The 27780-nt window shown below is 37.4% G+C and overlaps 1 protein-coding gene across 10 annotated transcripts in view; it reads right to left on the bottom strand.

The window, feature by feature from the left end:
* Positions 1-27780, bottom strand: part of LCORL (ligand dependent nuclear receptor corepressor like) — an 85789-nt gene that overhangs the window by 28790 nt on the left and 29219 nt on the right. For 9 of the 10 annotated variants that reach the window (XM_037390146.1, XM_037390089.1, XM_037390098.1 and 6 more), the window contains 4 exons: positions 21202-21281; positions 20803-20932; positions 11569-11823; positions 1016-1106 (listed from right to left, as the gene is read on the bottom strand). In XM_037390146.1, coding sequence (XP_037246043.1) covers positions 1016-1106; positions 11569-11823; positions 20803-20932; positions 21202-21281 — 556 coding nt within the window. The remainder of the gene's footprint in view (positions 1-1015; positions 1107-11568; positions 11824-20802; positions 20933-21201; positions 21282-27780) is intronic. The other variant, XM_037390156.1, reaches the window with a different exon arrangement.

Here is a 27780-nt window from a genome sequence, read left to right on the forward strand (position 1 = left end):
TTGTTAGTAGAAACGTGACGTTACCGCTAAACAAGTAATAAAAGAGTCAACCCCCTCATAGAAAATTTGCAGCAATAAGTACATAACTACACACAAACATCCCAGACTTACACAAAACTAGGCTTTCTACAACAGTAAGATAAAGTGCTGAAGCTAACAATCAAGTCCATTTTGGCAAAATAAAACACAGTGTTAAAAACTTCTAGCCACTACTTACAGCTCTCTAATTACAAAGTCATATTAATTTTAAAACTTCTTCATATCAGCAAATTAATAAAATGCATTTTTACATCATTCAAATACTGCTTTGTAGTCCTATTTGTAATAAGTTATCTGGTAAGACGTACAGGTGACAAAAAGGGTCCTGCTATGGCTAGTGGATGGGAGGATGCCAAGATAATAACAAAATCCAACAAAACAATGTGTTTCACTAGATTTGTGGTAGCTTTCAGCAGATGCAATAATGTTTTTGTTGCTGAATAAAGAAATTTAACCATTTGCCACCACACACCATAGTCAGAACCATGATGTAAGTAGAAGTATGATGATAAGAGCTCTCTCTCACACGCTTGCTCCCTCTCTCTCTTATTAAGGAATAGTATAGATAATAGTAATTTAATTTGTTCATGTTAGCTGAAGAATATTTTAAGTCTAAAATATTAACATGGTCATTTTTGTCCAAAATTGACGTTTCCTAAATATCTTCTACTGTGCTATTACTTTTACTGTGTTATGTAATCAATTTTCAGTTCATTTTTAGTAACATGAACTAAAGTTTGGTGATTGTTCTGATAACTTTTCTTTAAACAGAAAAAAAGGAAAAAGACAAATGAAACATATGATATATACGTAGACACACACCTATGAATGACAAAAATTCTTTTGAAAGCAAAATAGGAACCACATGTGTGTGTCAGTATATACAAATATGTTATGAACATAAACCCTGACTTCAGAGAAGAGAAACCTGGATTGTCTTTTACATAAGCTGAAGAGAGTCCTAAATGTTGCTTACCCAGACACTGAGTTTTCAGAACACAATGGATCATATTTTGGTTCTTCCAACCTTGCGCTTTTCTTTGTAGAGAGATCTAGCACTCCATCCCCTGCAAAGAACGAGTAGTGGTGATAGCAGTTGTTTAAGGATGATCTCAGAAACTGTATTAGCAAGTGTTTGTACCTATGGCACAATTTTTAAGGAGTTACTTTATCCTGTAAAATTTCTGACATCTTATTCCTTTAACAATGTCAGATGTCAGCAAATTGGTTTATATATTTGATTTGTAATAAAACTTTTTAAAACTAAAAAAAAAAATCCACTCAGAAAGAATAAAATCTAAAAGAAGAATCTGCCTTAAACACGTGACCGCTTTCCTAAAAATGACATATGCACGTATATATATAGCGTTGTTTACTTTCAAGGCAACCAAGGCAATACACTTGATAATATTATTATCATCCATATATTCACATTTACATACTGTAAACAAACAAGTCTTACAGTGAAAACTGACATAACTAAATCATAGGCTTACAGGATATTTCAGGCTAATAGGGATTTCAAGAGGTCTCTAGATGAACCCCTTCCTCAGAGCAGGGTCAGCTATGAGACCAGACCAGGCTACTGGATGAGAAAGTAATAGCCCTGTTACTGGGATGAAAGCTCAAGCCCAATATAGCGTTTTAAATATATGAGACATGTCATAAAAGGTTTGTTTACACTTATTACCCTGCTGCCCCCACATCTATGTAATAAAGAAACTAGAGAAGTGAAAAGACCTAGACTAGGTGGGAGTCCACCCTGTTAAGTCATTGGCAAATGTTAAATTCAAGATTTAGTTGGCTGCTGAAGTCTATGAGGTATTGAAATAGAAAACAGTATTTTTTAAAATCAGTATTTAAGAATGTTAAAAATTAAAGAAACTAGTTAGCACCTGAAATATTCCTCCTGGTTTAAGTCTTTGGTTTTTGTTGTTTTTTTTTTTAATCACATTTAAATTACAGATAAATCCCCTAAATACATTTAATTTCATACCTTTCTTCCTTGGTTCTCTGTTTCAAACTTGTGCTGTTTTGTGTGCCTGAGCTCTGTGAATCTGATTTTGAGTTTCAACATGTAGCTCAACAGTCAACTCTACAAGCAATCTTATGCTAGCCCTTTTTACATTACTGCCATCTTCATGTTAATGTGTATTATTTCTAAAACATCAGTCAACTCTATATACTTCCCCACAACCTCAGATGCAGACATGAAGCATTGGTTGAATAGTCCAAATGCCAATACTTGAATAACAAGTAAGAAAAATTGTTAGGGAAACTCTCCTTTATACCAATACTACAAAGAAATAGTTTTGTGTGACAATCAAATCAAGCTCTTTGGTTTGGACTGTTTTTGAGAAATTTTGACTGGTTTTCCTCAACTATTTTGTATTATTTGAAGAAGGGTAAAGAGACAAAAAGTAGCATTTGAAAGTCAGCATAAGGGTAAAAAATATTTATAAATACGGCACTTGTCAAAGATGTTACTTTCCTCCTAAGTATGTTCCTTTCAAAGTCTTCCTTAACCCTAAGAAAGTTAAAGGAAGGACTAGTTAACGTTAATCAACCTTTGTGATGCCGTGATATTCCAGAAGGAAAAGTCAATTAAAAACACTGCAGAAATATTCTCCAGGGACTATTTGGCCTACCCAGCTGTAAAGTTATCCTGAATACCTAAGCTCACAACATCCCTGAGTCCTGTGCAACAGACAGGTTTCATTTGCTGTGTTCTGTCAGTCATCCAAAGTACATCTCCCTGTCTTAAGTGTTCATGCGTGTATGTTTCACAACAGTTTCTCCATCTTCAGTTCACATTCATAGGCACTAAGATAAAAAAAGTTCAGAAGAGATAACTGGACAAAGTCACTGGAGAAAAACCTACTTAAAAGTTCACAACTTAGCAAGTTATGAAGAGCTAATCATCTCTATCTATTCAATCTACAAAAATAATTGAAGTTAACTACATTTTTAGGAAAACACATCCCAACAAACGAAACCCAAATACTTTTGCAAGATTCCAAAATAATTTTCATTTCCAGTCTTTCAGAATTGGTTTTGACAACACAAGGCCATCAGTGAGTTGAAAAATGACTAAGAACAGAGTACTGAAAATGCAGGCTCCTGAAACAAAAATTAGATACATTTTGGGTCTCCAAGGGATAAGCAGAACTGCAAAGTCATTTCAGGGTCAAGACAGTTGGTTCCTCCAACACACAAAACTTATTCATTAAGTATATGACAACTCCCTGAAAACAATGCTTAATGGGAAGATGATCCTTAGTAAAAAGTGTGAAAGATGCCAAAAAAGTGATAATACATACAAAATACCAGATAAAGTCACCACACACCACACTTTTATTCAATGATTTCACTCAAAAAAAAATAATCACCCCCAAAAAAACTTCAAAACAAACAACAAACCAAACAACACAAAACCCCCAATGCGGATCCACAAAGGGCCGATAAGTCAAAAAGATTAATTAAAAATACACTGTGGCTCCTGGTTTTGATAGATCTTCCTGCTTTGTAGTAGCATTGTAACAAAGAAGCACCCACAACTGGTAGGAAAATGAGAGCATTTGCTATAAAGCTTTGACAAAGAAATGCTACCTAATGAAATCAATGTATGTATATATAGACAGCAGAGATGTTTACTTTGGTTCAGTAGGTACAAGTCCAAAAAGTTTGCAAAGAGGCATCCGACAGGTGGACAATGAAACTTGAAAACCTGTTATTTGCAAGGTAGGAATAGTGGGTTTTTTTAAGATGAGTCAGAACTTCCTATCATTTCTATCAAATCACTCAAAACAGCTATTTAGTCAAGAATTCTGGACAAGAACTGAATAAGATCAGGAACACGAAAACCCTGTAAGGTGGTTTTATAGAAAAAAAATATTGGAAGTTTTTCAGGTCTGCTGCTCAGTCTTCTAATGAAGTTAATTCCGTGCATATTAAATAATATTGAACTTCAAAGAAATGGCCCAACCTCTGGCCTTTACTTCTCAGCACCAGATCATCTGGTGCAGCAATACCAAGCTGTAACTGTGAACAAAGGTCATCTTCAAAATAATTGGGACTACAATCACTTGAAACTCCTCCAAACCAGTGATGTTAGAGAAACGGCAGGGGGGGGTGGGGGGTGGGCGGGCGAAGAACAAGCAACAGAAACTGTATGGGTCATCCTTGAGTTCCTACAACTGGTATTTCTGTACTGATTCTAGCAAACTTCTCTGGTTTTTTCTGGGTTTCAGGAAACCTCTTGCTAGCTATTATGAATTGCCTTACTAGGTCACATAACCTACTCTACTCAGTCTTCAGTCTCCAGGCATGGGAAAAACTGCACTCAGTGTGGGAGAGCACATCAGCCTGGCCACTATCTGCAGCTCATTCCTCTTCTGCTCTCCAAGTAGCTGCTATATTGGATTAGGAATCTCAGAGATACAACCCTGCCTACTTTAGCTTTAGTTTCTGTCCTTGGTTCTGTTAGCTGAGAAGTTGTCCAAAGCCTTTTTTGAACCCAATGACATTGTCTGCCTCCACAGCCACCTACCACAGCAGTTCCATATGTTTACAAACTGCTGTGCAAAAGCTGCCCCTTACCTGTTTTTCCCTTTTAAGCAGTTTCAGCAAGCCCTGCCTAGTTGTAATATTGTGAGATTTTGTAAATAACAACTCCTCCTTTATCTTAATCATCATACTGTGGTAAACTTCAACAAGGTTTGTCACAGCAACAAAATGACATTATCTCATCTTCAATACCTTTTCTGATGCCTTGCCTTTCACTGACTGTTTTCTGTGCTGCTGTATGTGGAAACAATGTTTTCACAAAACTAGCAGTAAGAATGCCAAAGCCTTTTATCAGTTCTTACCTACTGCTTTGACTAGCCCCCTTTTGCTGACCTGACGCGCTATTTTGTAAAATGAAAAACCGCCAGATGAAAAGTTTATGGCTATATATTGGGTGTCCATGGCAAGGTCTTGGCAGCATCTGCGAGGAGAGGCCAGGGGTGCCCTGTGCTGGACAAAGATGGCTCTAGCTGGTTGCAGCAGACCCACCGCAGCGCACACCTGAGCCCAGCAGCTATTTGGGCAGAACCTCTAGGAAAACATACTTAAGAAAGGGCAAAAAGTGCTAGATGGAGAGAGAAAAGGGGATCAGAAAGAATGAGAAAACAGCAGAAGGAAGCCCAATGGCAGAGAGAAACCATTGGATACAGACTGTGGACACCCCACATCCATTCCCCTTGCACCACAGGGGTCACAAGGGAATCTGGAGTGAAGCTGAGCCTGGGAAAGGGAGGAGGAAAGGTGGTGTTGTAATGAGGGGGTTTTTTTGTTTCCACTACCTGAATTAATAATTAAATACTTAATAGGCAATAATTGCAGTTAATTTTCCCCAAGCAGAGTCTGTTGTGCTCATAATGGCAAGCAGTAAGCAACAACTATTTCCTTAACCCATGAGCTCTCCTTCCTGTTCTTCCCATTTTCTCCCCTGTGCCACTGAGAGGGAAGCAAGCAAGCGAGTGTCTGACAAGGAGCTTGGCTGTTTGCCACCATGGCAGCCAAGGAAGAAACAAACACCTACTCCCCTCAAAAATGTACTTTTTTAGGGTGACCTTTTCATGCAGAAGTATTAAACAAACTGTTTCTTGAATATATTTACAGCTCATACAATTTATCTTTGGGAACATGGCATGTGTACCTTCAAAATGCACACACAATATTTTCCCCCAATACATATGGCAAAAACAGTGTATTAAGAAAATAAAAAGTTATTTTCAGTAATGTTTGGAATTCTTTCTATAGCCCTGAACATAGCTATCAAGAGGCCACACATGCTGTGATCCCAGTTGCTATACTAACTGCAGTATGGATTTTCAAGAGACATGAAACCACTTTTCAGAAATTAAGAATTGTTTCCAATTTCTCATCTGTTATTGAAAAGCCCTTATTTTGCTATAAATTTCGGTGAAGTTACACGCATATTGTTAAAATGGATAATAAAATGCTATTTTAAATTACTTAAAACAGAATTTTTGACTTGGCTATTATTGAAGAAGTAGGAAAAATATGAATAATCCAACAACAACAAAGCTACAGGATAGTGGTAAAAAGTTCATGCATCACACATTGCCAGCAACCTTTTGATGTCTTCCAGTCTATGATGGATCAACGAAACAAGGAAATTATGCAAATTCTCTTGCGTTTTTCTGCTATGTTTACACACTATCATTCCCAGTATGTTCCCAGTAGATACAGCAACAAGAATAAGCTTGTGCAGCTAAATGAACAGATTATTTATTTGTATCTTATACTTCTGCCTTTTGTAAGTCATTTTGCTTTGCATCATGAGAACTATCAACTCTCCCACACCTAGCAAAGGAAAGAAACCTCTGCATCAAAGTTAAATGCTGCTGGGAACACTCCTCAGAGCTCAGCATCATGAGTGCACAAGAAAATAGAAAGTTGCTGCAGGATACTGCAAGACTGTTCCTCACTCAGTGTTTTATTCTGCAACGATGCTGCTTCTTCATTGGCTTAGTTTGGAGGACAAGTAATATTGCAAAAACACACAGTAACACCCTATTTTTTTTAGGTGCAGTGCATGCAAAACAAATTGTCTTTCACTATACAGAGTATTCTTTTCAAGGCCTGGAGAGTCTTAAGAGTTACATGGATTACAAAAAAAAAAAAAAAAAAAAAAAAAAGAGCACAAAAGATATAAGTACTTCTGGAGACAGTTGCTTCTAATTGACTGACGGCAAAGTAACTGCCTGTTTAGTTACCACCAAGATGCACAGGAATTAAAGTGCCCTGCCAAGTTACCACACTTCCACATGTAGAAGAAAGTAGAGCACAATCTGGGACTTTGCTATCAGTCAGGTGTCAACTGGATATCCCTAAATGCCAGTGCTCAAATACAGCACTGAATGATTCGGTACCAGAAGTGCAATGGGTTAACCTTGGCCAGTAGCTAGGCACCTACCCAGCCCCTCTCTCACTTCCCCTCAACAGGGAGGCAGGGACAAATAAGATTAAAAAGGTCATCAAAATGCAATGATAGAATCATTTTGGTTGGAAAAGACCTCCGAGACCCTCAAGTCCCACCATTAACCCAGGACTTCCAAATCCATCACTAAGCCATGTCCCTAAGCACTACACACCTACGCCATTTTTGAACTCTTCTAAGGATGCCAATTCCACCACTTCTTTAGGCAGCCTCTTCCAATGCTTGACCACCCTTTCAATGAAGAAATTGTTCCTAATATCCAAACTAAACCTCCCCAGGCAACCTGGGGCCATTTCCTCACTAGTCATCTGGGAGAAGAGACCCCCACCTGTCCACAACCCCCTTTCAGGCAGCTGTAGTGAGCAATAAGGTCCCCCAAGTCTCCTCTTCTCCAGGCTGAACAACTCCAGTTCCCTCAGCTGCTCCTCATAAGACTTTTGCTCCAGACCCTTTACCAGCTTCACGGCCCTTCTCTGGGCCTTCCAGACCTCTATGTCCCTCTTGTAGTGAGGGGCCCAAACCTGAACACATATTCAAGATGCGGCCTCACCAGTGCTGAGTAACAGGGGGACAACCACTTACCCTGTCCTGGTGGCCACACTGTAAATGATACAAGCCAGGATGCTCTTGGCCTTTTTGGCCACCTGGGCAGACTGCTGGCTCATGTCCAGCTGGCCATCAACCAGCACTGCCAGGTCCTTTTTAGCCAGGCAGCTTTCCACCCACTCTCCCCCAAGCCTATAGCATTGCATGGGGTCGCTGTGACCCAAGTGCAGGACCCAGCTCCTCTTTGTTCAACCTCATACGATTGGCCTCTGCCCATCAGTCCAGCCTGTCCAGATCCCTCTGCAGAGCCAGCCTGCCCTCAAGCAGATCAACACTCCCACCCACAACTTGGTGTCATCTTACTGAGGGTGCCTTTGATCCCCTCATCCAGATCATTGATAAAGATACTAAACATGACTAGCCCCAGTACTAAGCCCTGGGGAACAGGGAAAGATAAATACAGGGAGATCACTTACCAATTACCATCACTGGTGAAACAGACTTGGGGAAAATGGATCTATTGCAAATGAAAATAGATTTGGATAATAAGAAGACGACAAAAATTAAAGCACTTCCTCATCCTACTTTTTCCCATGCTCAACTTCACTCCCAGTTCCTTGACCTCTCCCCCTCACCCCCAGGTGGCACAAGCAGAATTGGGAATGACTGTTACAGTCATTACAACTCTTTTCTACAGCACCTTCTTCCTTAGACTTTTCCCCTGCTCCATCGTGGGTTCTTCAGAGGCTGCAGTTCCTTCAGGAAATATCCAGCTGCTCCGATGTGGGGTCTTCCATGGGCTGCGATATGACTACCTGCTACAGAGTGTTTTCTTCCATGAGCTGCAGGGGAACACCTGCTCCACTGTGGCCTTCTCCTTGTGCTGCAGGGAAATGACTGCTATGGTGCGTGAGGCACCTCTTCCTTCTCCTCTGACTTTGTTGTTCATCCTGCTGTTTCTCGCTCCTCCTGTGAGTGTCCAGCATTTTTGCTCTTCCTTAAATAGAGGCACCGCAAACCTCACTGATGTGCTCCACTTTGGCCTGTTGCAGAGCTGGCTGTGTCTAAGGCAGCCAGCCCCTGACCTCTCCTCAAAGATGCCAGCTACCAAAATTTGCCATGTAAACCCATGTAAACTGGAAAGGCCAGCCCTGAGTATTTTGGGCGTACTCCAGATACGGCCTACAGATACTGCAGAGAAGTAAGAAGCTTTCTTATATGAAGATTATCCAGACATCTTCAGCGAGAGAATCTTTCTTCAATATTGAGCTAGCACTTAGCTTGGATCTGCTCAGTGGAAAAAAATACTTCTAGTGACCTGGAAAATAAAGCTGACTCCTTCCTCTGAACTTAAGCCCAAGAATCATTGCCCTAGCAAATGAACAAAGACTGTTTGGCTATTTAGATCATTCATTTTAAAGACAACTACGGTAAACACAAAATACCTGCCTAAACAGAAAATTTATCTGAAATATTTATATTTACATCATGATCTGCTTCACAGGATTTGAATTAAAAAGATTGATTTTGAGGATCTATCAGAGTCACATACAAATTTGAACTTCCTACTCTACTATAGTTCATTTGGAAATTTTAACAGGAATTGCAAATAGCAAATAAAGAGCTGCATGGTCAATTAAAAGACACTTCTTAGAAGGGAACCATGATATAGCCTTTATGAGTCTCCAGACTGAGGTATGCTATGTTAGACACAGACTAATGTATTTTTTAAATAATGCAATTAGAAAGTTTCACAATTCCCTACTATAGGTACGTAGCACTTCAATATATCCAAGCTTTCTTAGGAAAAGGACAGAAGTGAGGGGCAGGTAGAATAATGATACATAGACCCTGACAACAGCTAGTTGAAAGAACTTTTCATGAATCATTGCACACAACAAATACAAGCAGGCTGACTTTTTCCATGTTGATCCTATTTGCTTGTGTTGCTACTACCACAGTGGAAAGCTAAGAGAGCTCGAACCCAATGTGTTCATGGGAAATAGGAAGTGCAACACTGCTTCCCTAGTAGGCAACAGACGATGGCTCAAAACCTTTCTCCACCTATAGTTTCATTTCCATACTTCCTCTCATTTCAGTAGCTCTAAACTTTACAGCGAGACTAGGATCTAACATCTGCAAAGCGCTCCAGCAAACACGGCCATGCATGTTCTGAGAATCTACAGTATCTTACAGAGCATACAAGTTTTACATAGTAAACTATGTATGCTGAGTGAGTTCAGCCTCAGATGTTTTGCTGAAGACATGCAATTCTAAACTTGCTGTTAAAGCTTCACTGTAAGAAGAATTCAAACGATATAAAAAGAGGGTTTAATACCTCAATCTCTCTAAGTTTTTCTTGGACAAAAGATTAATGGATTTTCAAATACCTCAGGGTGGCAGCAGAATTTTCTTCCCATCCCTGCCTTGCTCACCCTCTGCCTTCCCTTTAATTCACTGGGCTCAGCAAGGCCCAAAACTTGTCTTTGGGGACTTGGCTCCTGCATGGACATTTTAAACTAATTGTTCTTTATAACCACTTGCTGAAGTAAGCAACAGGCTATATTGCTGATATCAGGAGAGTACTTTTTATTGCTCTTGCAAAAGAATCATGCTTCACCCTGGCCAACTATAAATCTCTAAAATTTGTAATCCATTCAGAGCAGAGAAATGTGGAAACACAACTCAGGATTTAATCTGTACAAGGTATTTGCTAAATGCAGGCATTAACTGGTTTCTGCTGATCACACAGAATAAAAGTGGGAATTCCACAATTTCTTAATACTTCTGCTGTCAAAGAGAAAGGATGCTGAAAATTTGATCTAGAACAGGTGTATTTAGCAAGGTAAATCTATGTCAGAGTTCCCACCCTCAAAGGATACATCATCTAATAAAGACCACATCATTAAGCACAAACACATGAAATCTGCTTTCATTCTGACCAATACATTATTGTCTTTTAAAAAACTTTTAACTTTTTTAGTATGGTATGTGACACACAGGTAAACTTTTCCCTTTGCTCTGCAGTATTTTCGGATTAAAATGGACCCTTGTATCTGTAAGAGACAAACGCTGCTTTTGCCACTGTCAGTTGCACGCGACAGTAACAACCCTACCTGAAAATTGCTGCTAATCCAAATAAAGTTCAAAGTCCAAACCACTCTCGTGATTATACTGTTATCAGTTCTGGATAGCAATTCCTTGAAGCAAAGAAATTATTTCCTTTTTTGTAAATGATAATGAGACAGAATTTATTTTTCTTTTTCTAGCTTTAACCTCAATTAAGAAAGTTGCACTGAACTGTAATGATTAATTTATATTCTTTAAAATTAATTTATATTTAATGAATTTAAATTACTAAATTTCCACGAAGTATGGAAGTTTCCTCCCAAATTAATCTTTCTATCATTCTAACCAGCCTGTATTTAAAGATTCAAATTGTCCAAGGGAAGACACAGACAGAATGATCTTTGCTCTCTGAAATTCCATTATCTTTCTCTTTCCTCAGAAGGCTTCTTAACAGCCATTTTTCAACAACATTTTAAACTACTGTTACCTGTGACAGCCACAGGTGAGCTGACTTAGATTCAGTATTCTAAAGCTGAAAAATTCCAAATTATCTAATACAGGCACTCAGGAGTAATAACATTTATCTGCTAACCCAATATGAAAAATGTTTCTAGAAAGAATGTGTTGGTGCTTTTGTTTTGTTTTAACAGTTCTCTAACCATTTTCTTGGTGTTTAAGGGAAAATGTATGGGTTTTCTAACTGTTAAGTGGATGCAACACCAATTTTCCTTCAACCTTATTTTAATAACACAGAATAATATCCCCCCCCTCCGATTAATTACTAATTTGGGAAGACAAAACATACAGATACTTGATACAGACACATACTTATGTTTTTAAGGCAATAAGACATAACATGGTAATAAATAACAGCAAAACACAGATAATCAGATATAGAAATTTACCTTGCTGAGTATTCTGTTCTTGAGTTCGATTCACAGTGAGGTCTAGAGGGCTATCCTGCTCTTCCTGAAGGGAGTTTTCAGTTTGGTTCATTTGGATACTTTTACATATCAGACTTGGTTCAAATGATGAACCATTTCTGTTCTCTTGAATTTTGCTACTTTTTGAAATGTACTCAATTGCAAACTGACGGATCATTTTTTTCATTAATTCCTGAGCAACTAGGGGAATGTTAGGATCACAGTTCTGAGGAAGATCTAGGAATAAAAAAACAACACAGGCAACAGATGTATTAAAAACCCCAATTATTTTTCTTTATATAAATACTTCTTATAAGCACAATAAGTGTGTGTAGTAAGTACACATGTAACAAACATTAATTCAGATATCTACTAAGTTTCTCTTATGAGCATTCCTACTGGAGGTCACTTAGAAGGACATGTTTAGCACACATCAGTAATTTTTACCTTATTCCTCTGTCACAGCAGGCAAGTAAAATTATGTGGATAGATAAATACTACAGGTATGCGAGTCAGCATCTGTATTTATTGTTTTTAAGTTGAACTCTCATTTGCTGACTCTTCATTTTCAGTTTTGAAATAGTTTTGAATAAAAACAGTGGAAGTTAAAGCTATGAATTAATACATAAATAAGTTACTTTCAAAGAACCATAACAAAAATAATTAATTTTGAAGTGCAGTTCTATAGATTAATCATTTTCATAACATAGAACATAGCTTCTGAGGAGCTCATGTTAAAAAAAAAAAGAAAAATTTGTTTCATCTATGTATTAGATTACAATCGCCATCATAGATGTAGGATTATAATGTTAAAACCAATATGACGCTACCTGGAATGTTTTACTACAATTTGTACAGGACAAGCAACTGAATTTTACAATAAAATTGTAAATTTTTTATTGTAAAATCTTACAGGATTTTCAGGACATTTCCAGGACATTTTCAAAGTGTTACCAAGGAAAACATTTGGCAAAAAAAGCTTTAGTTCCTATTCTAAATTTATGTACCTTATTTTTTGTCTGTGTATGTAACAGTCCCATGGAAAGAAGTATTTCATTTTAGATCCAATAAAAGAATCAAACATGAGACACCTATGACTTTTTCTAGCTGACAGACAACATTAAAATAATTAAAACTTCTTATTAACAAGCATAGATGAAACTACACTTGTGAATCACTGAAAGGAATCCTAATAGAAGTACCAGAAAGATCAACAAAATACATATGTGTAACTTCACATAAATAACAATGCAATTAAGACACTCAAAGTAAGCTGCGTTACTCGTCAATGCATTACTTGATTTCACAAGAGAAGCACAACTGCCTATATTCAAGGATCTATGTTCTTCCTTCAAGTGGCAATACTGGTACTCATTTTACTATCCCACCCTTCCTTCTTCAACTCTGCACACACAAATAAAAATACCCTTTTTAATGTTTTAACCACTGCCCATCCTTGAGTTCATAGGTAATAAGTGAAACAGTTTTCATCAAGAAAGGACAGGGATTTAAATTGAGTGTGAATGTGATATGAAGAACTAGCTTATAGGTCAGCCTTGATTGCCTGAAAGAAACACTAAAGGATATGGTGGCAGTTACTAGAATACTTAAATTAGTCTGAAACAGATAAGACAAATAATAAATTGAGTTTTGTTTTCATAGAAGTGGAGAAACTGAAAGGAGTGGATCAGGTAGGTTTGCATGCAAAGTGTAAATTTCCTTATAGGTAGCTTGGAGGATCACACAGCATATTATTCAATCATTTTATGCCAATGAAGCTTTAACCATCTACTAGGAAGAGAGTGGCCACTGAAACAGATCAAAGAATGCTGCTCCAGTTTAGGATGAATGCACAGATTTTGTTTGTTTGTTTCAGGTTTATTCAAAACATATCCATTTTGAGAATTCATTTTCAGAGTATTGCAAGAGTTACAAACATGCACTCTGCTGTGCATGCGATCTGCTGTGTAAAGCATATGAGAGGGAATCTGACTAGATGCTTCTTGTTATTACCTTCTGGTTGGTACTTTATAATACTTATAATGCTTTATGAGGTAAGGTAAAGCTTCAGCATTTTCAAAGACTGAGTATATGCTATACATCTTGGCTTCAACAAACCTTATCCAAGGCATGACAAAACAAGTCTGCTTATGGTTGAAGCACTATCTTCTGACAATCTCTCAACAAGATCTCTAACAAAATTTCTAAAATTGATAAGAATTTCTAGAAGAGGTATGAGGTGAAATTCTAAATGATGGGGGATACCTACAAAGAAAAAGATCTCTCCCTATCATGTAGCACCCAGGCACAGGTATTTGTTTATTGGCATTTTCCAATTCCTAAATAAAGAGTCCAATAAATGTTCAACTGGAATTTTATTATCCTAGAAACATACTTAAAAGGAAAGAAAAAAAATTCAGCAGAAGATATTGAAGCAGTAGGGCAACATGCGTAAAAATGCTAATCTACATACAAAAAAATAACAAAAATGAGGAAAGTTAAGAGATGGAATTGAAAAACTGAATTATGTAGGAACTAAAGTGTCTGCATGACAGGGGAATCTTAGCTCTAGACAATGAAAGCTACTGATCAATAGTTTAGTTTAAAAAATCCCAAACACCAAAAAACCAAACAAACACCAAAAAACATACCCAAACACAAGCAAACAGAAATCTGACAACCATTTCATACAAAATGAAATAGACAGAACATCACCAACACTAAATAGCCTACCAAATAACTGGTCTAGAAGGACCCTGCTTATATAGACAAATTAGTTTGTTGCATGTACCCAAGAAAAACTTCTTTGGAGATTTTTGGAGAAAAGGTGATCATGAGTGCAAATGGGAAAGATTAGTTATTTTACAACCTGGCATGGTCTGTGCCTTTAAAAAGCAAAAGATCATAAAACACAGGGGACGCCTACCATTAGCTGAAAAACACAACAGCCTGGAATAAATTCCTGCTTATTAATCACCACTCCCAGCATCAATTATTATAGAACTGCCAGGTTTCTATTGCTTTTTTATTCCATTTTAGACAATTCACACTGTTAATATTCAAGACTATTTGCATTCAGACACTTGCAGGAGAAGCCTTCTTTTCCACTAGAAGCAAAGTCATCTTTTGACCTATGTGGAAAAACAAAGGATTTATTTTTTTGCTCGTACATTTTCTTTAGTATTAGTTTTATTTCTTTTCTAATAATTTCCAAATACTCCCTATAGAAGAATAAATACAGGAAAAATTCTTGTCTATTCAACTGCTACAGCTACTGGCAGTTTACAGGTTTAAAGTTAATTTACTCTAGAAAGGTATTACTTGGAGCAGTGGGGAGCATTTCAGAGCATATAATCTAGAAGATGTGCTCCAGGGGTGCATCTGAGGTGTTCTGGCTGCTAATGCATACTCAAGCTATGGGGCTAGGCCACAGTTAGTCTAAGCTTAACTGCCATAAATGCAAATAGCGTCAGTATCACATTGACTGTTCTGTTGTGTAAGTCACAGAATTGTAGTCCATGTTGGAAGGACCTTGGGATGTCCCTAGTAACGGCCTGCTCAAAGCAGGGAAGACTGAGATCAAATCAGGTTGCTCTGGGGTTTATCCAGTTAGGTCTTGAATACTTCCATGGATGGAGACTGTACAGCCTCTCTGGGTAGCCTGTTCCACTGCTTGCCTGTCCTCATTTTTCCTTATGTAAAAAAGAGCCTCTCGTTTCAATTTGTCTGTAATATTCCATTGTCCTGCTGTGCACCACTGTAAAGAGTTTGACCCTGTCTTCTCAGTAACCTCCTCAGAGGTACTAGAAAGCCACTTTTGATCCATTCCTATTAATACTGCTTTGCTTCCTAACAGACAATGAAGCTGTGCATACATTACTTCTTCCTCATAATAGAAGTTATTTAGAGTATTTAAGTTCAAAATAATTTCCCACTGCTCTCCAAATGACATAGAACAGAAGCAAGAGAGATGTTAGATAATCAAAGGTATGAAGAAAAAGTTATATGGTTTCATATACTTGTTTTTGGTTTCACACACTGTACATTTGTGAAAGAAAGCAGACTTTTTAAGGCTAAATGCAACTTTGACATAATGTTTTATCAATACAAGACTCCCGAGTGATCACAATCGGGTACACGCACTTGAAGTGCATTACATAAAGTCTAATTACTTACATTCAATGGCTGTAAGTCCATATTTTTATTATAATGGTACAACAAAAACATGTAGATACCTGTAATTTTAAGTTCACAGTGGTAAAGTCTCACTAAACATAGGAAATTTGTAATTAGCTGTATAAAATTTTTAAATGCAACTTAATGTATTTTGGGGTAAGAGAAGTTAGGTCTCTGAGCTTAGTATCACTAGGAAATATTTCTTAATTATTATCAGCAGATGGCACCAGATATACTTTGTATGACCTAAAAAGTCTTTATTCTATGACATTTTATGTTTTATTCTAAGATTCCAGAAGTCATTATTATAGCCACTTACAAAGTTTAAAATCTACATGCCTACATCTGTCTAAACTTCTGTTTTTCATGTAGTTGATTTAAAACACAAGGCAGATGTATTTACTCCATGGATCATGTATGTATCTACATACTACTTCAAACCCAGCAGAAGAGTCTCTTAAGGATTTGGAGTAAAAGGCAGCTCTGATATTCCTCTAGTTTCTCTCTCAGATCAGATCTACCGATATTAGGATAAGAAAAAGCTAAATGATACATTTGTGTGATGTAAACTGCTATTTTCTGCTTCTAATTGTCAAGATTGTCAAGACAGTAGTAAAAATTATGTGTAATTATGACTAATTGCAATGATTTATTGTAATTCAAAGCTCACATTTAGGATTAAGTCCTCAATTTATGTACTGCACCACCCTGTAACTATTAAAATTCTTGTTCTTAAGTATTCTGTACATTAACACTATGTGTGTTCATTAGACTGCAATGCACAAAATAATGACCGATTTAACTGATAGTTCACATGTGCACAAGCAGGACAATGAACCAAGAGTTAAAAGTTCCCAAAATAGTGTTCACAGTAGTGCTCTATTTCTTGAAAAACCAGTATTTTTTCACTAAAAAGTCAAAATAGCGACTTAATTTCTCTTCTGATACAACACCAAAAGGCAGTGGAAATCAGCAGGAAACCACAACCCCTTTGTACATTATAACCCTGTTGTGCGAGTAGTAGAATTAAGAACACCTAGTTACTTATCACTGTGTTGCCTGTTTTCACTCCAGATCTCCCCTTTTCAAAAAAAGCCCACATTTTCTAGAATGACCCAACCTCAACATCCAAACTGTCCCAGCAATATTCTTAGCTCTACCCATAAATTTGTCCAACTCACCATCAGATCACCAGCAAGTTAAAAACAGAATATGGTAATTTATTCTGAGCCATGTAACACGATTAGTTTAACTTAACTGATCAACCAAAAGAATAAGGGCCAAGTTCACTCTAGTCTTGTGTTCTTATAAACATTCAACGTTTTTCCTTCCTCTGCTTGGATGGTAATTTTCAATACTCTACATACAGTCATATCTCTAAGGATTTTCTTAAATGTAGTTGTAAATGACCAAAAAATCCGGAAGTCAGTGAAGACAGTAACACTGGTGGGCAGTCAACACAACAAGTATGTTTTACTTGCTTAAGAGAGCAGCTGAAATGCCGCTAAACATTCTTTCCCGATTGCCTTGAGGAAGACTTTCATAGAAGTTTTGAAGCACAAGCTGTGACAGAGTTCTCAGTTCTTACAGAAAACCTTTCAGACTTTGAAAGAACAAATTAGATTTCTTAAAATTATTAATAAAAAGGAAACTGCAGGTGTATTGGATCAAGTAGTGTGTACATCTCAAAACTACACCTCAGAAAGTAACACTTGTTTGTAGTCTGACATTATGTGTGCAAAATTACATTTTCACAGGTTTGCCAACTTCTATATACACCATGCAAGAAGCATAACCAGCTCATGACATTTATGAATCTGAGCTATAATCAAGCAAAGAACAGAAGAACTCAGAGAGTTAAATGCAGGTATACAGTGTGGTGTAAGAAAGCCCTAGTTAGGAATGGAAATATTTCAGAACACAGGACAGATACCTAGAAACTAGGAATAACTTCAAAAAACTTCCAGGGAAATTATTTTGGTATGGAAAACACAGCACTAAAGATACTTGACTGAGCTGCCCAGAGAATCTGGAAGATTCAAGTAATCTTGACCATTTTCTCCCCTTTTGTGGCTCCATTCCTTAATTTCTACAAAAGCTTTTCAGGTCTCTGTCTTTATCTGGTTGGTCTTGTCCTGAAGATAGAACCTGATTCAGAGCCCTGAATATATTTAAATGACTTTTTTGTTTGTTTGTTTAAAGAGGTCACAATCTGCACGGAAAAAAAGCTTCCAAGAACGCAAAATGAGGATCATGGCAACCCAGAAAGTTAATAATCCATGATTGAAATGTCTGATCGAGCTCTTAAATAGCTATGGTCCTGCCACATGCCACATTCTATAATACTCATAGTAACAAACAAAAAAAGACTAATATGTATTTTCTAAAGCACATTACAGTTTTTCTTCTTAACTGCTTCTTTGACAAAAGAAAATTGATGTTTTTTAATGTTATTTAAGTGGAAAAGTATCACAGTCTACTCTGCTTACAACACCAAATGGCTAAAGAGATGTCACACTTAGGAAGAAAGCATCTGAGTTTCAGATATATTGTTTAATGGAAACTATCAGTGTTTAATGACAAAAATTACTTTACCGAGGTGTCTGCCGAGGATAGGCCTTTCCTACAGACATAGTGAAGACAAGTTCCTAATATGAAGATTTTATTACTTATAGCCTCTCGCGTTTACCCAGCCTGGTTGTAATTCTATCATCCTCGTAAAAGAAAAGAGGAATCATCTTCATCTGATATTCTGCAGACAGATCCTCATCTATGAATGCCTGAGTGCTGTATGTTGTAGACAATGATATAACCTGGTTGCATATTTTGAGATCTGAGGTAGTTTCCCAATGTAAAAAACACCTCACACACATACACAAACAACCACACCACACACATAAAAAGCCCCCAACAACAAAAAAATCTTCAAATTAAAAAATCCAGCCATATACTATTTTTTAATTATTTACTAATAATTAATAACAATCTAAAATAGAAGGATAATGAGAACAATAAACACAACTCTCAAATTTGCTCACTAGTTTTAGAAGTTGTTCACAGAGACCCTAAATTAAACTGTGCTAGGTACAATATTAAGAGATAATATATAGCCTTGAGGAGTTTGCAATCAAAACAAGTGAAACAAGTGCTACTTCCATTTTAAAGACAGTCAACCACGAATTCCACTATTTTTTTTTTTTTTTTGACAACAAAAGGGCATCTGTTTTACTACCAGGTATAGTAACTGTTCCTTAGCTAAACAATTACTTGATTTTTTAAATTCCTTTTTTCCTAAGTTGATAACTGATCTCAAAAACCTTCAAAAATTCAGAAAGCAGATTTGGAATTTTCCTGGTAAAAGTCTTCATCTTCTTCCTACAAAGCCAAGATAATTACTTAAACGCCTCACAAACTGGTTTCACGTGCCCTTTGCAGATACAAAGTTTTTTTTCCTTTCAACTTCCCATAATTTGAACAACTTAAGAGACTGCTGGAACCTGAACTGAAGCAGTATTCTTAGAAAACTCTCCAGCAAAATACCTCTTCTTACCCAGGAATACACAAGTCCTTTAGAGAATCACAGTAACAATCAGTAAAGGCTTTATTTTTGTTTTTAAATAGACAAAACCTTTTTAACCCAGCATTACTGATCTGGCAGCTCAAAAAACCTAAGGAAGATGCTAAAAGCCAAGAGCTCATTGTGAAAAACTTCACAGAAGTCACTCACTCTGGTAAGTTGAGGTCATGCCAAGTTTCACTTCTCCCATGATAAAAGTTCCTCTCAAGGAGTATCAAAAAACAGCATCTCCAGCAGAAGCATAAAGCAAGTGCATGTTGAAAAACATTGTACATCAAGACCAAGAAAAGATCTGAGAAAGTAGAAATTTGAAGGAATTAAAATACCTGCCCAGGGAGATATCATTCAACTAGGCCTAAGATAAAAATATAAGAATTTCAGAAATAATGAGGTGCAGCTTCAGTGGACATATTATTTCAAATGGAAAATAGTTGGTTTTAATGAAAGCCAGGGAATGAAGATGGACTCCAAATGCTGTTGAACTCCATTTAAAGTTCTTTGAAGTCCAAAGCAAAACATAGGCTGAACAGACAGATGTCCCATACAGAAAAAGATTCCACCCACTCCAGGTTCAAGGACATAGTAATCTCTTACTGCTACAGCAGGTAAAGGGGAGAAAATTTCATTTTCTTCACCCATCTATGTGAAGGAAAAGAATGTGCCTGACACTAATTCTTTGTTAGAGCAAGAGAGGGTTGTCACCCTAATCATACTCAGCTATTTCAATACCCAAGTACACCTACCAAATCCAAGAAAAATCTGTGAAAGTTGTAGTTACTGTGGAGAGCTGCATTCACATTATTACACAGAAATTTAAGGAAGAAAATGAGGATTTTTGCTGCTGTTGATAGTGACTAGTTAAGTAACTTGCATGAACCAAGCTGACTTGGCAGTCACTCATGTACTGCTATAACTTGCTGAGTGCCAAAGAACAAGGATAGTAAAAGAATTAATGAGCTACTAAATACTATATTTTGACAAGAATTTTCAGCTTCTGACTTGAATGTATTTGAAGTAACAGCTTTTGTGCAAGATCCCAAATTCCATTTTGTAATCTGTAAGACACATTCTCTCACCTAAAATGGTCTTCCTGCTGAAACTCAGAAGTGAAAGTTTAGGAACAGAAAACATTTAAAATTCCAGAAAATGTCTTCATGCCAACATCAGGTGCCAAAGTAGCAGCTCATGGTAAACAACCCAATAAAATATAATGAACAGGGATTCAAGAGAATAACACACAATATAATAGGACTAACAGCAACAGCAAGTAGGAAGAATAGCGCTTCATTTGGTGATTCAAGTAAGTGAAGAAAAAGATTAAGGAAACCAAAGGAACAACAGAAGGAAAACAGCATTCAGTAGGCAAACAGAAAACTACTTAGAGAATCAAAATCTCCACTAAATCATTTGATTCTTCTAGATTTGTGTTATATCTCTTAATATAAAAGACACGCTTTTATTACCTTTCTTTCGAAAGAGTGCATTTAGATAGTTTTCTGCTTGGCATTCAATCTTATCAGTGTTGGACTGGCCCTGAGATGACAGTTCCTCTGTAGGCGTTGACTGTGAAGAACCGATAACTGATGCACGATCCTAGAAGACATACAAAGATTATAACATCTCCATCAGAAGTTAGTCTACTAGTAGTACAAGATACAGTTAAATTACTGAGCTACTGAGTCAAGAAGAACCACTAAAGATATCTACTATAAAGCCAAACCACCTCACTCCCTCTCATAGCCAAACTCCCTTAAGTCAAAATGCAGTATTAACCTATCTGCAAAATCCAGTTCTCTGATTCTTACTTTCATACCAAAGACTGGGTGTTGGGGAGTCATGCTTGATATCATGTTCATACTTACACTGACTGTTTCTTTGTGTAAGTTACAAAAGGAACATTTCTCATCCATAGACCAGTCAGTCAGCTCTTCTGGCTCACAGTCTTAAAAAAAGAGAGAGCGCTAGATGTTTTAAACAAGTACAAATAGATTTTGAGAACAAAATACACATCCTATAGTTCTCTTAAATAAATTTCATCATAATCTAATACGCATTTATTAGTACAATGTAGTCAGTAGTATTCAATTCTCCCAAAATTTCCAAGTCTTATCCGGCTCACATGGCTCAGCTTGCAAACATCAGAACGCACTTTTCTTAAAAGGAAAGGTAAACTCGTACATTTAAATTGATTACCTATCACAGTTACTGGAGACATCTGAATATTGTAGATAAAGTTCTGAATTCCAGTCATCATTGCTTTCAATTTTGTAGTAAACTAAGCTAGGAGTTAAGATATGGACTTCTCACCATCTAAGCTACAAGTGTTGTACTTCAAAATATTTTCATTTATTTGATACCATGTAAACCAAACCCCTATATTCACTTGTAGCACTTATTTAGAAAACTTTGAAGTAACTTTATATTTTACCAGAAGATGATGTACTTTGGTCTTAAGGGAATATAGGACTTGAACTGATCACCCATATCAAGTCCAGTCTTCTACTGAATGGAGACACGCCATCTATTCCCTTGAAACAAGTTACTAAATTCCATTTCAAGAGTTAAGAGGTTTCAACCACATACTCCTCCTCTTCCCAGATCACCAACTGCTTTAAAGCTTTTTCAAACCAACTGTGCTAACAGTTAAAATTAACCTTCTAATTTCTCATTTGGATTTACTCAGGGCAAATCATTCCAGTTTGCTTTTGTGGCAACATTGTTCTTATCCCCATGAACACTAACTGTTTACAGAGAATATTGTTACCCTGCCTTTACACTTCACTAAGCTAATCTAGCCCACCTGGTTTTCTCTAATGACATTCAACCCCATCTTTTCTGTACCATTCTCACCTGAACACCTGTTTCTTGAACACAGGTGACCAAGATGTCAAGATGATACCTTTCTTTTACATTTGCACCAGACTTACTTAAACTGTAAACAGTACTTTTCCTACAGTATCCTGGTTCTGTCATCATGTCATGATCATCATGAGTCAATCATCGCTGCAGCATTTTGGCAGGTGAATATGAACCTGGTTACCTACAACACCAAGGTCCTCTCTATCCTGTTCATGTGCTGACAACCTAGACAACTTCCCCCCCACCCCTTATGAATTACCAATTATGGTTCCTCCTTTTCCCCGTGCCATTAAGTCACAACCATAGTTCTGGTAGGCAGGTTCTTGAGATTATCTGCTTTCAATAACACACTGCGGTAGTTGACCTCAGCTGGCTGCTACCACTACCCAGTCACACTCTTGCACCCCCATCAACAGAGCGGGCTGGGGAAATAAGATGGGAAAACTTGTGGGTCAAGGTAAAGACAGGGAGATCACTTACCAGTTACTGTCACAGGTGAGCCAGGCTCAACTTGAGGGAAGTTATTTATTACCAACAAAAATAGATTTGCATATTGGGAAAGGCAGAACTAAAATCACCTTACCACCTCTTCTTGCCAGGCTTCAACCTCACCCTTCATTCCTGACTCTTCTACCTCCTCCCCCACCCCAAACAACAGGAAGAGAACAAGGAAAAGGGGCTCTCAAGTTCACAACAGTTCCTCTCTGCTGCTCCTTCCTCCTCACATTTTCCCCCTGCTCTAGAGTGGGGCCTTTCCCATGGGTGACAAGCATTCATGAACTGCTCCAGCGTGGGTACTTCCCACAGCTGCAGGTCTTCACAAACTGATCATGTGTGTCTTTTCCACAGGGCACAGTCCTTCAGGGAAAGACTGTTCCACAGGTCCACAGTTCCTGCCAGAAAACCTGCTCCTGCAGGGGCTCCTCTCCATGGGCTGTGACTCCTGCCAGGAGCCTGCTCTCCCTGGGCTGTAGCTTTCTTCAGGGCATCTTCACCTGCTCCAGTGTGGGGTCCTCCATGGGCTGTAGTGTGGATATCTGTTCCAATGTGATCCTCCATGGGCTGCAGGTGAAGCTCTGCTCTGTGCCTGAAGCACCTCCTCTCCCCTCTTCCTTCTCCAACCTCGATGTTTTCAGGGTTGTTTCCCACACCTTCCTTCCACCCCAAACCACTGAGCTTTTTCTTTCTTAAAAATATACTATCACAAAGGCACCATCCAAAATAAAATGAATCTGAAAAAATTAGGTTCTTAAGTTGAGTGCAAATATAAGCCAAGTAACTCTGTTATTATTTAAATGTAGTTTGCTGAGCTCTAAAATACTAATTCAAAGCAGAATTCTGTATTAGCAATGTATTATATGCTTCCAGGGATGCAAACCAGCAGTTTTGACAGGTTGACAGCTGATTATCAAAAACAGATACAAGATTTTTCTTAACCGGACAGTAACAGAGGATAATGAGTTATTTTTCTGAATTAATCTAGCTGTCCCAGCCTGTTAAAACCATTCCTTTCAGATGTCCATAGATGAAAAAACCCACACTACTTTTTCTGCTGGCTGACAGCCAGCTGAATATGAGCCAGCAGTGTGCCCGGGAGGCCAAAAAGGCCAGGAGCATCCTGGCTTGTATCAGAAACAGTGTGGCCAGCAGGACCAGGGCAACGATCATCCCCCTGTACTCAGCCCTGGTCAGGCCTCACATCAAATCCTGTGTTCAGCTTTGGGCCCCTCACTTCAAGAAAGACATGAAGGTGCTGGAGCGTGTCCAGAGATGGGCAAAGAGGCTGCTGAGGGGTCTGGAGCAAAAGTCTTATGGGGACCAGCTGAGGGAACTGAGTTTGTTTAGCCTGGAGAAGAGGAGACTCAGAGCTTATCGCTCTCTACAAGTCCCTGAAAGCAGGCTGTGGACAGGTGGGGATCAGTCTCTTCTCCCAGATAACTAATGACAGGACCAGAGGAAACGGCCTCAAGTTGTGCCAGGGAAAGCTGAGACTGGACATTAGGAAGTAGGTCTTCACTGAAAGGGTGGTCAAGCATTGGAAGAGGCTGCCCAGGGAGGTGGTGGAATGACCATCCCTAGCAGTGTTTAAAAACCATGTAGGTGCAGTGCTTAGGAACATGGTTTATTGATGGACTTGGCAGTTCTACGTTAACAGCTGGACTAAATCTCAAAGGTCTTTTCCAGCCTAAATGATTATACGTTCATATTTTCAGTTTTCTTTGCAACTACAATAAACCTACTTATGAGTGTTGGGATTCTGCATGTAACTCCAACACAGGTTTTATATTTTCAGATAAACTCTTCTGCCTCGGAATCCTGGAGTTCCACTGTTAAAAGTCTAATTAGAGAGCAATCCTTGTGTGTCACGAAAAAAAGTAAACGTTGAGAAAGATCAGCTCAACATAACACTAAATTTATTCAAAGTAGTATGAACCATGTACAACATAGCACATTAAGTATGCCGATGAGCTAAGCAAAAGTGCCATCAAACAGCATGTATATACCAGATATATCAAATGCCAGTCTCGGGTCACCACCACAAGAAACATACCAAGACCAGTATTCGTTTTTAACTACATATAATCATGTTCTCAGAAAGATCAGAGGCACAGATGACACTTTAAGCAGCACAAACTTTCTCTTAGCTGCATTCAAGTTCAGATCATGATCATTTCTCCTCGCCACTTTATCCTGCTTAGTGTCAGCTGATGAAAGATGGGCTGACAACATTCAACACTAGCTGGCCCTTGAGAAAAAGTTGCTAAGACTGTGCAAAGAACATTTTAATATTACACACAGTACAGATTACTACTTGAAACCAAAATATTTTAGTACAAAGCTGTTAACCTATTTCCATTTTTTAAGAATAAGATGGTGAACTTTGACAAGAACTACTGCCTTTTTACGTTTAAGCCATTCTAATCTTTGTTTCCCCAGTCATGCCAAATTAAGCAAATACATACGGACATCTGTAGTACTGAACAGATTTCATGTTTACCTCTTTAATGGCTGAATTTAAGCTATTTCATATTTAGATTTACTAGACAATTATTTCACATTTTCTTTCCAGTATTTTCTGCATTATTAACATCCCAATAAACTTCCAAGCTATTTGTGACAATTCTGAACAAATCATTCCCTTCCTTTTCATATGGCACTACTGCTTCCTAATAAGTACATCACAGTATCTAAGGTGTTTATTGCATTCTTTCATCTTTTAATTTCATAGAAACTTGAACAATAATAGAGATTCAGGTTTCTAAAAATTTTTCACTCTATTACTTTATATATGAATAAATATTCCAGAACAACCTAAGGAAAAATAAAACATACCCTCAAACAAACCTTTCATCCTGTATAAAGGGGTTTTTTCCTGGCACAGAAAGAATAGTAAAGAGACCCGCTTTTCTCCCACAAGGCACTGTTTTTACTTTGTCTATAAGAGAACAGAACCCCAGCATATAATCCCAAGAAAGGAAACACACACACCAGATGATTAGAGGGAAATATTTTTAACAGTTTAGCTAAATATCCCTAAGTAAAGAATAACAATTTACATGTGAATCTACTTAGCTGAAAATGGGTAAAGCAAAGGATTAGGAAGCCCTAAGGATCCGATGACACCAGAAACCTTGAGCTCATTCTGAGCATGACTAAGGTCAGATGCCAAGATACAGAACCTGACACCTTCGCAACCAGAAGCTCCACTATCAAAGCTGTCAGGAAAAAAACTGGTGCTGAATAACAGAGATGAAGAGAACCATTTAAGCAAGCCCAAGCTAATCCTACATATACATCATAAAAATTTCAAGAAAATGAAAACCGTTTTGCCATCTTCAGGTAACTTATTATGAGTGCCTATTCCAGTTTAATTAGTTTGGCTTCTCAGTGAAATAATTTCTGAGGTTTAAAAGATATTTTCTTGGAAAAGTAAAATAACCTAGTAAAACTGAAGGTTTTAGAATAAAAAGAATACCTTTTACCATTTTTTATTAAAAATTATTATTCTCTCAAGAAACTTTGAGATAATACAATACAGTATTTTAACTAGAGATCAAATATTTTTTCAAGACAGAACTAAGGAGGAAACATCAGTTAATACACTCATGTTACATTTTATAAACATTATTAGGTTTTTTCCTATGTTACAAGCAATAGATAAACCCAACAATGTAAGAGAAAAAACACTACTGTAGTTAAGTGGCATATGTCTCAGCCAATTCTCACACAGTTCTGGATAAGAAAGCTGTATAATTTCTTGAAGTTTGTTCAAGGAAACATACACTCTTGCTAACGAGGCATAATGCTGCATGTTAACAGTACTGGTTCTGTGGTTATGACAAGAAAAACTGACACCTTAAAAGATGCTGTGATTTTAACATGTTGCTAAGAGTCTAAAAACTTGAGTTCTGGTTTTGATTCTACCAACTGTATAGTTTAACTAAGGGAAGTTATTTACTTTGTGTCTTAGTTTCAATATCTGTAAAGTGAAAAGTGGCACTCAAATCATGACAGTGGAAAGATTTATAACAAATTTTACTCAAGAGTTCTGAATTAATCTTCATAATGCTGATCAGACCTTGTATTAGAAATAGCCTTGCATCCTACACTATAAGGGCTACCTCTACTGTGTTTCTAGAAAACACAGAGATTTCAAATGGCATTACTGAAATTACAGATACTATTTCTATAAAAATGAACAAAAATAGTAAGGTAAGGTGGTCATCCCAAACTAACACATCATCTCTTCTGCAGTTGTTCCAGAAGTAAAATCAATTTTACAGATGTGTCAAACATGGAAACAGGATTTAACTGTTTAAAAATTCAGCCACACTACTTACAGATATTCTTACAAATTGGAAAAAAAAATCAGGTTTTTAAAACTTTACAGGTAAACATGAATTTAATTTGCAGGACAAAGTCACTGGGACATCAAATAGCAAAGGTCCTCTACAAGCAATGGAAATAGCAGGTCTTAAAAAAGTTACAAGAAATCTTCAACAGTTTAAGGCAAATAAGCTAAAACTTTTCTTGTAAGACCACTCAAATATATACATGCAGAACCTCTAGAGAAGCAATATAAAACCTTATTGTGTACTAGCAGGCTCCTTTAACTGTAACTCTTATATTCTGGTCATTAGCACAGTACCTTCTGCCTTCTTACACAAAAGAAAAAAACACACCAAAAAGTCCTGAATTTTCTTTCAATAGGTAAACCTTTTGATGCAAAAGAATAATAAAGCTTTGATCACTAATCAATATAAAGCCCAATACACAGCAACCATTGGAATTACAACCAGAAAAAAACCACAGACACTGTACACTACTATAACAATGGCCTGTTTCTTTTCCCGAGTAGTAATATGCTTACTTATCACAGCAGATGGGAGTACTACACATGAAAATAAGCTTTAACCCAAATTTACATGTTTCTTAAATGTTTTTAAGTCTGACTAGTGGCATGCTTAGCTTTGTAAGCCACAAAAAGCATTCTTAAAACATTGGTAAAGTACTATTTGGAGTTCTCCCCCCTCCCCTTGAAAATATGGTCTTATGCATATGATACAGGCCATGGAACTTGC

This window comes from Falco rusticolus, chromosome 1 (genome assembly GCF_015220075.1).
Source record: "Falco rusticolus isolate bFalRus1 chromosome 1, bFalRus1.pri, whole genome shotgun sequence".
Taxonomy (NCBI): domain Eukaryota; kingdom Metazoa; phylum Chordata; class Aves; order Falconiformes; family Falconidae; genus Falco; species Falco rusticolus.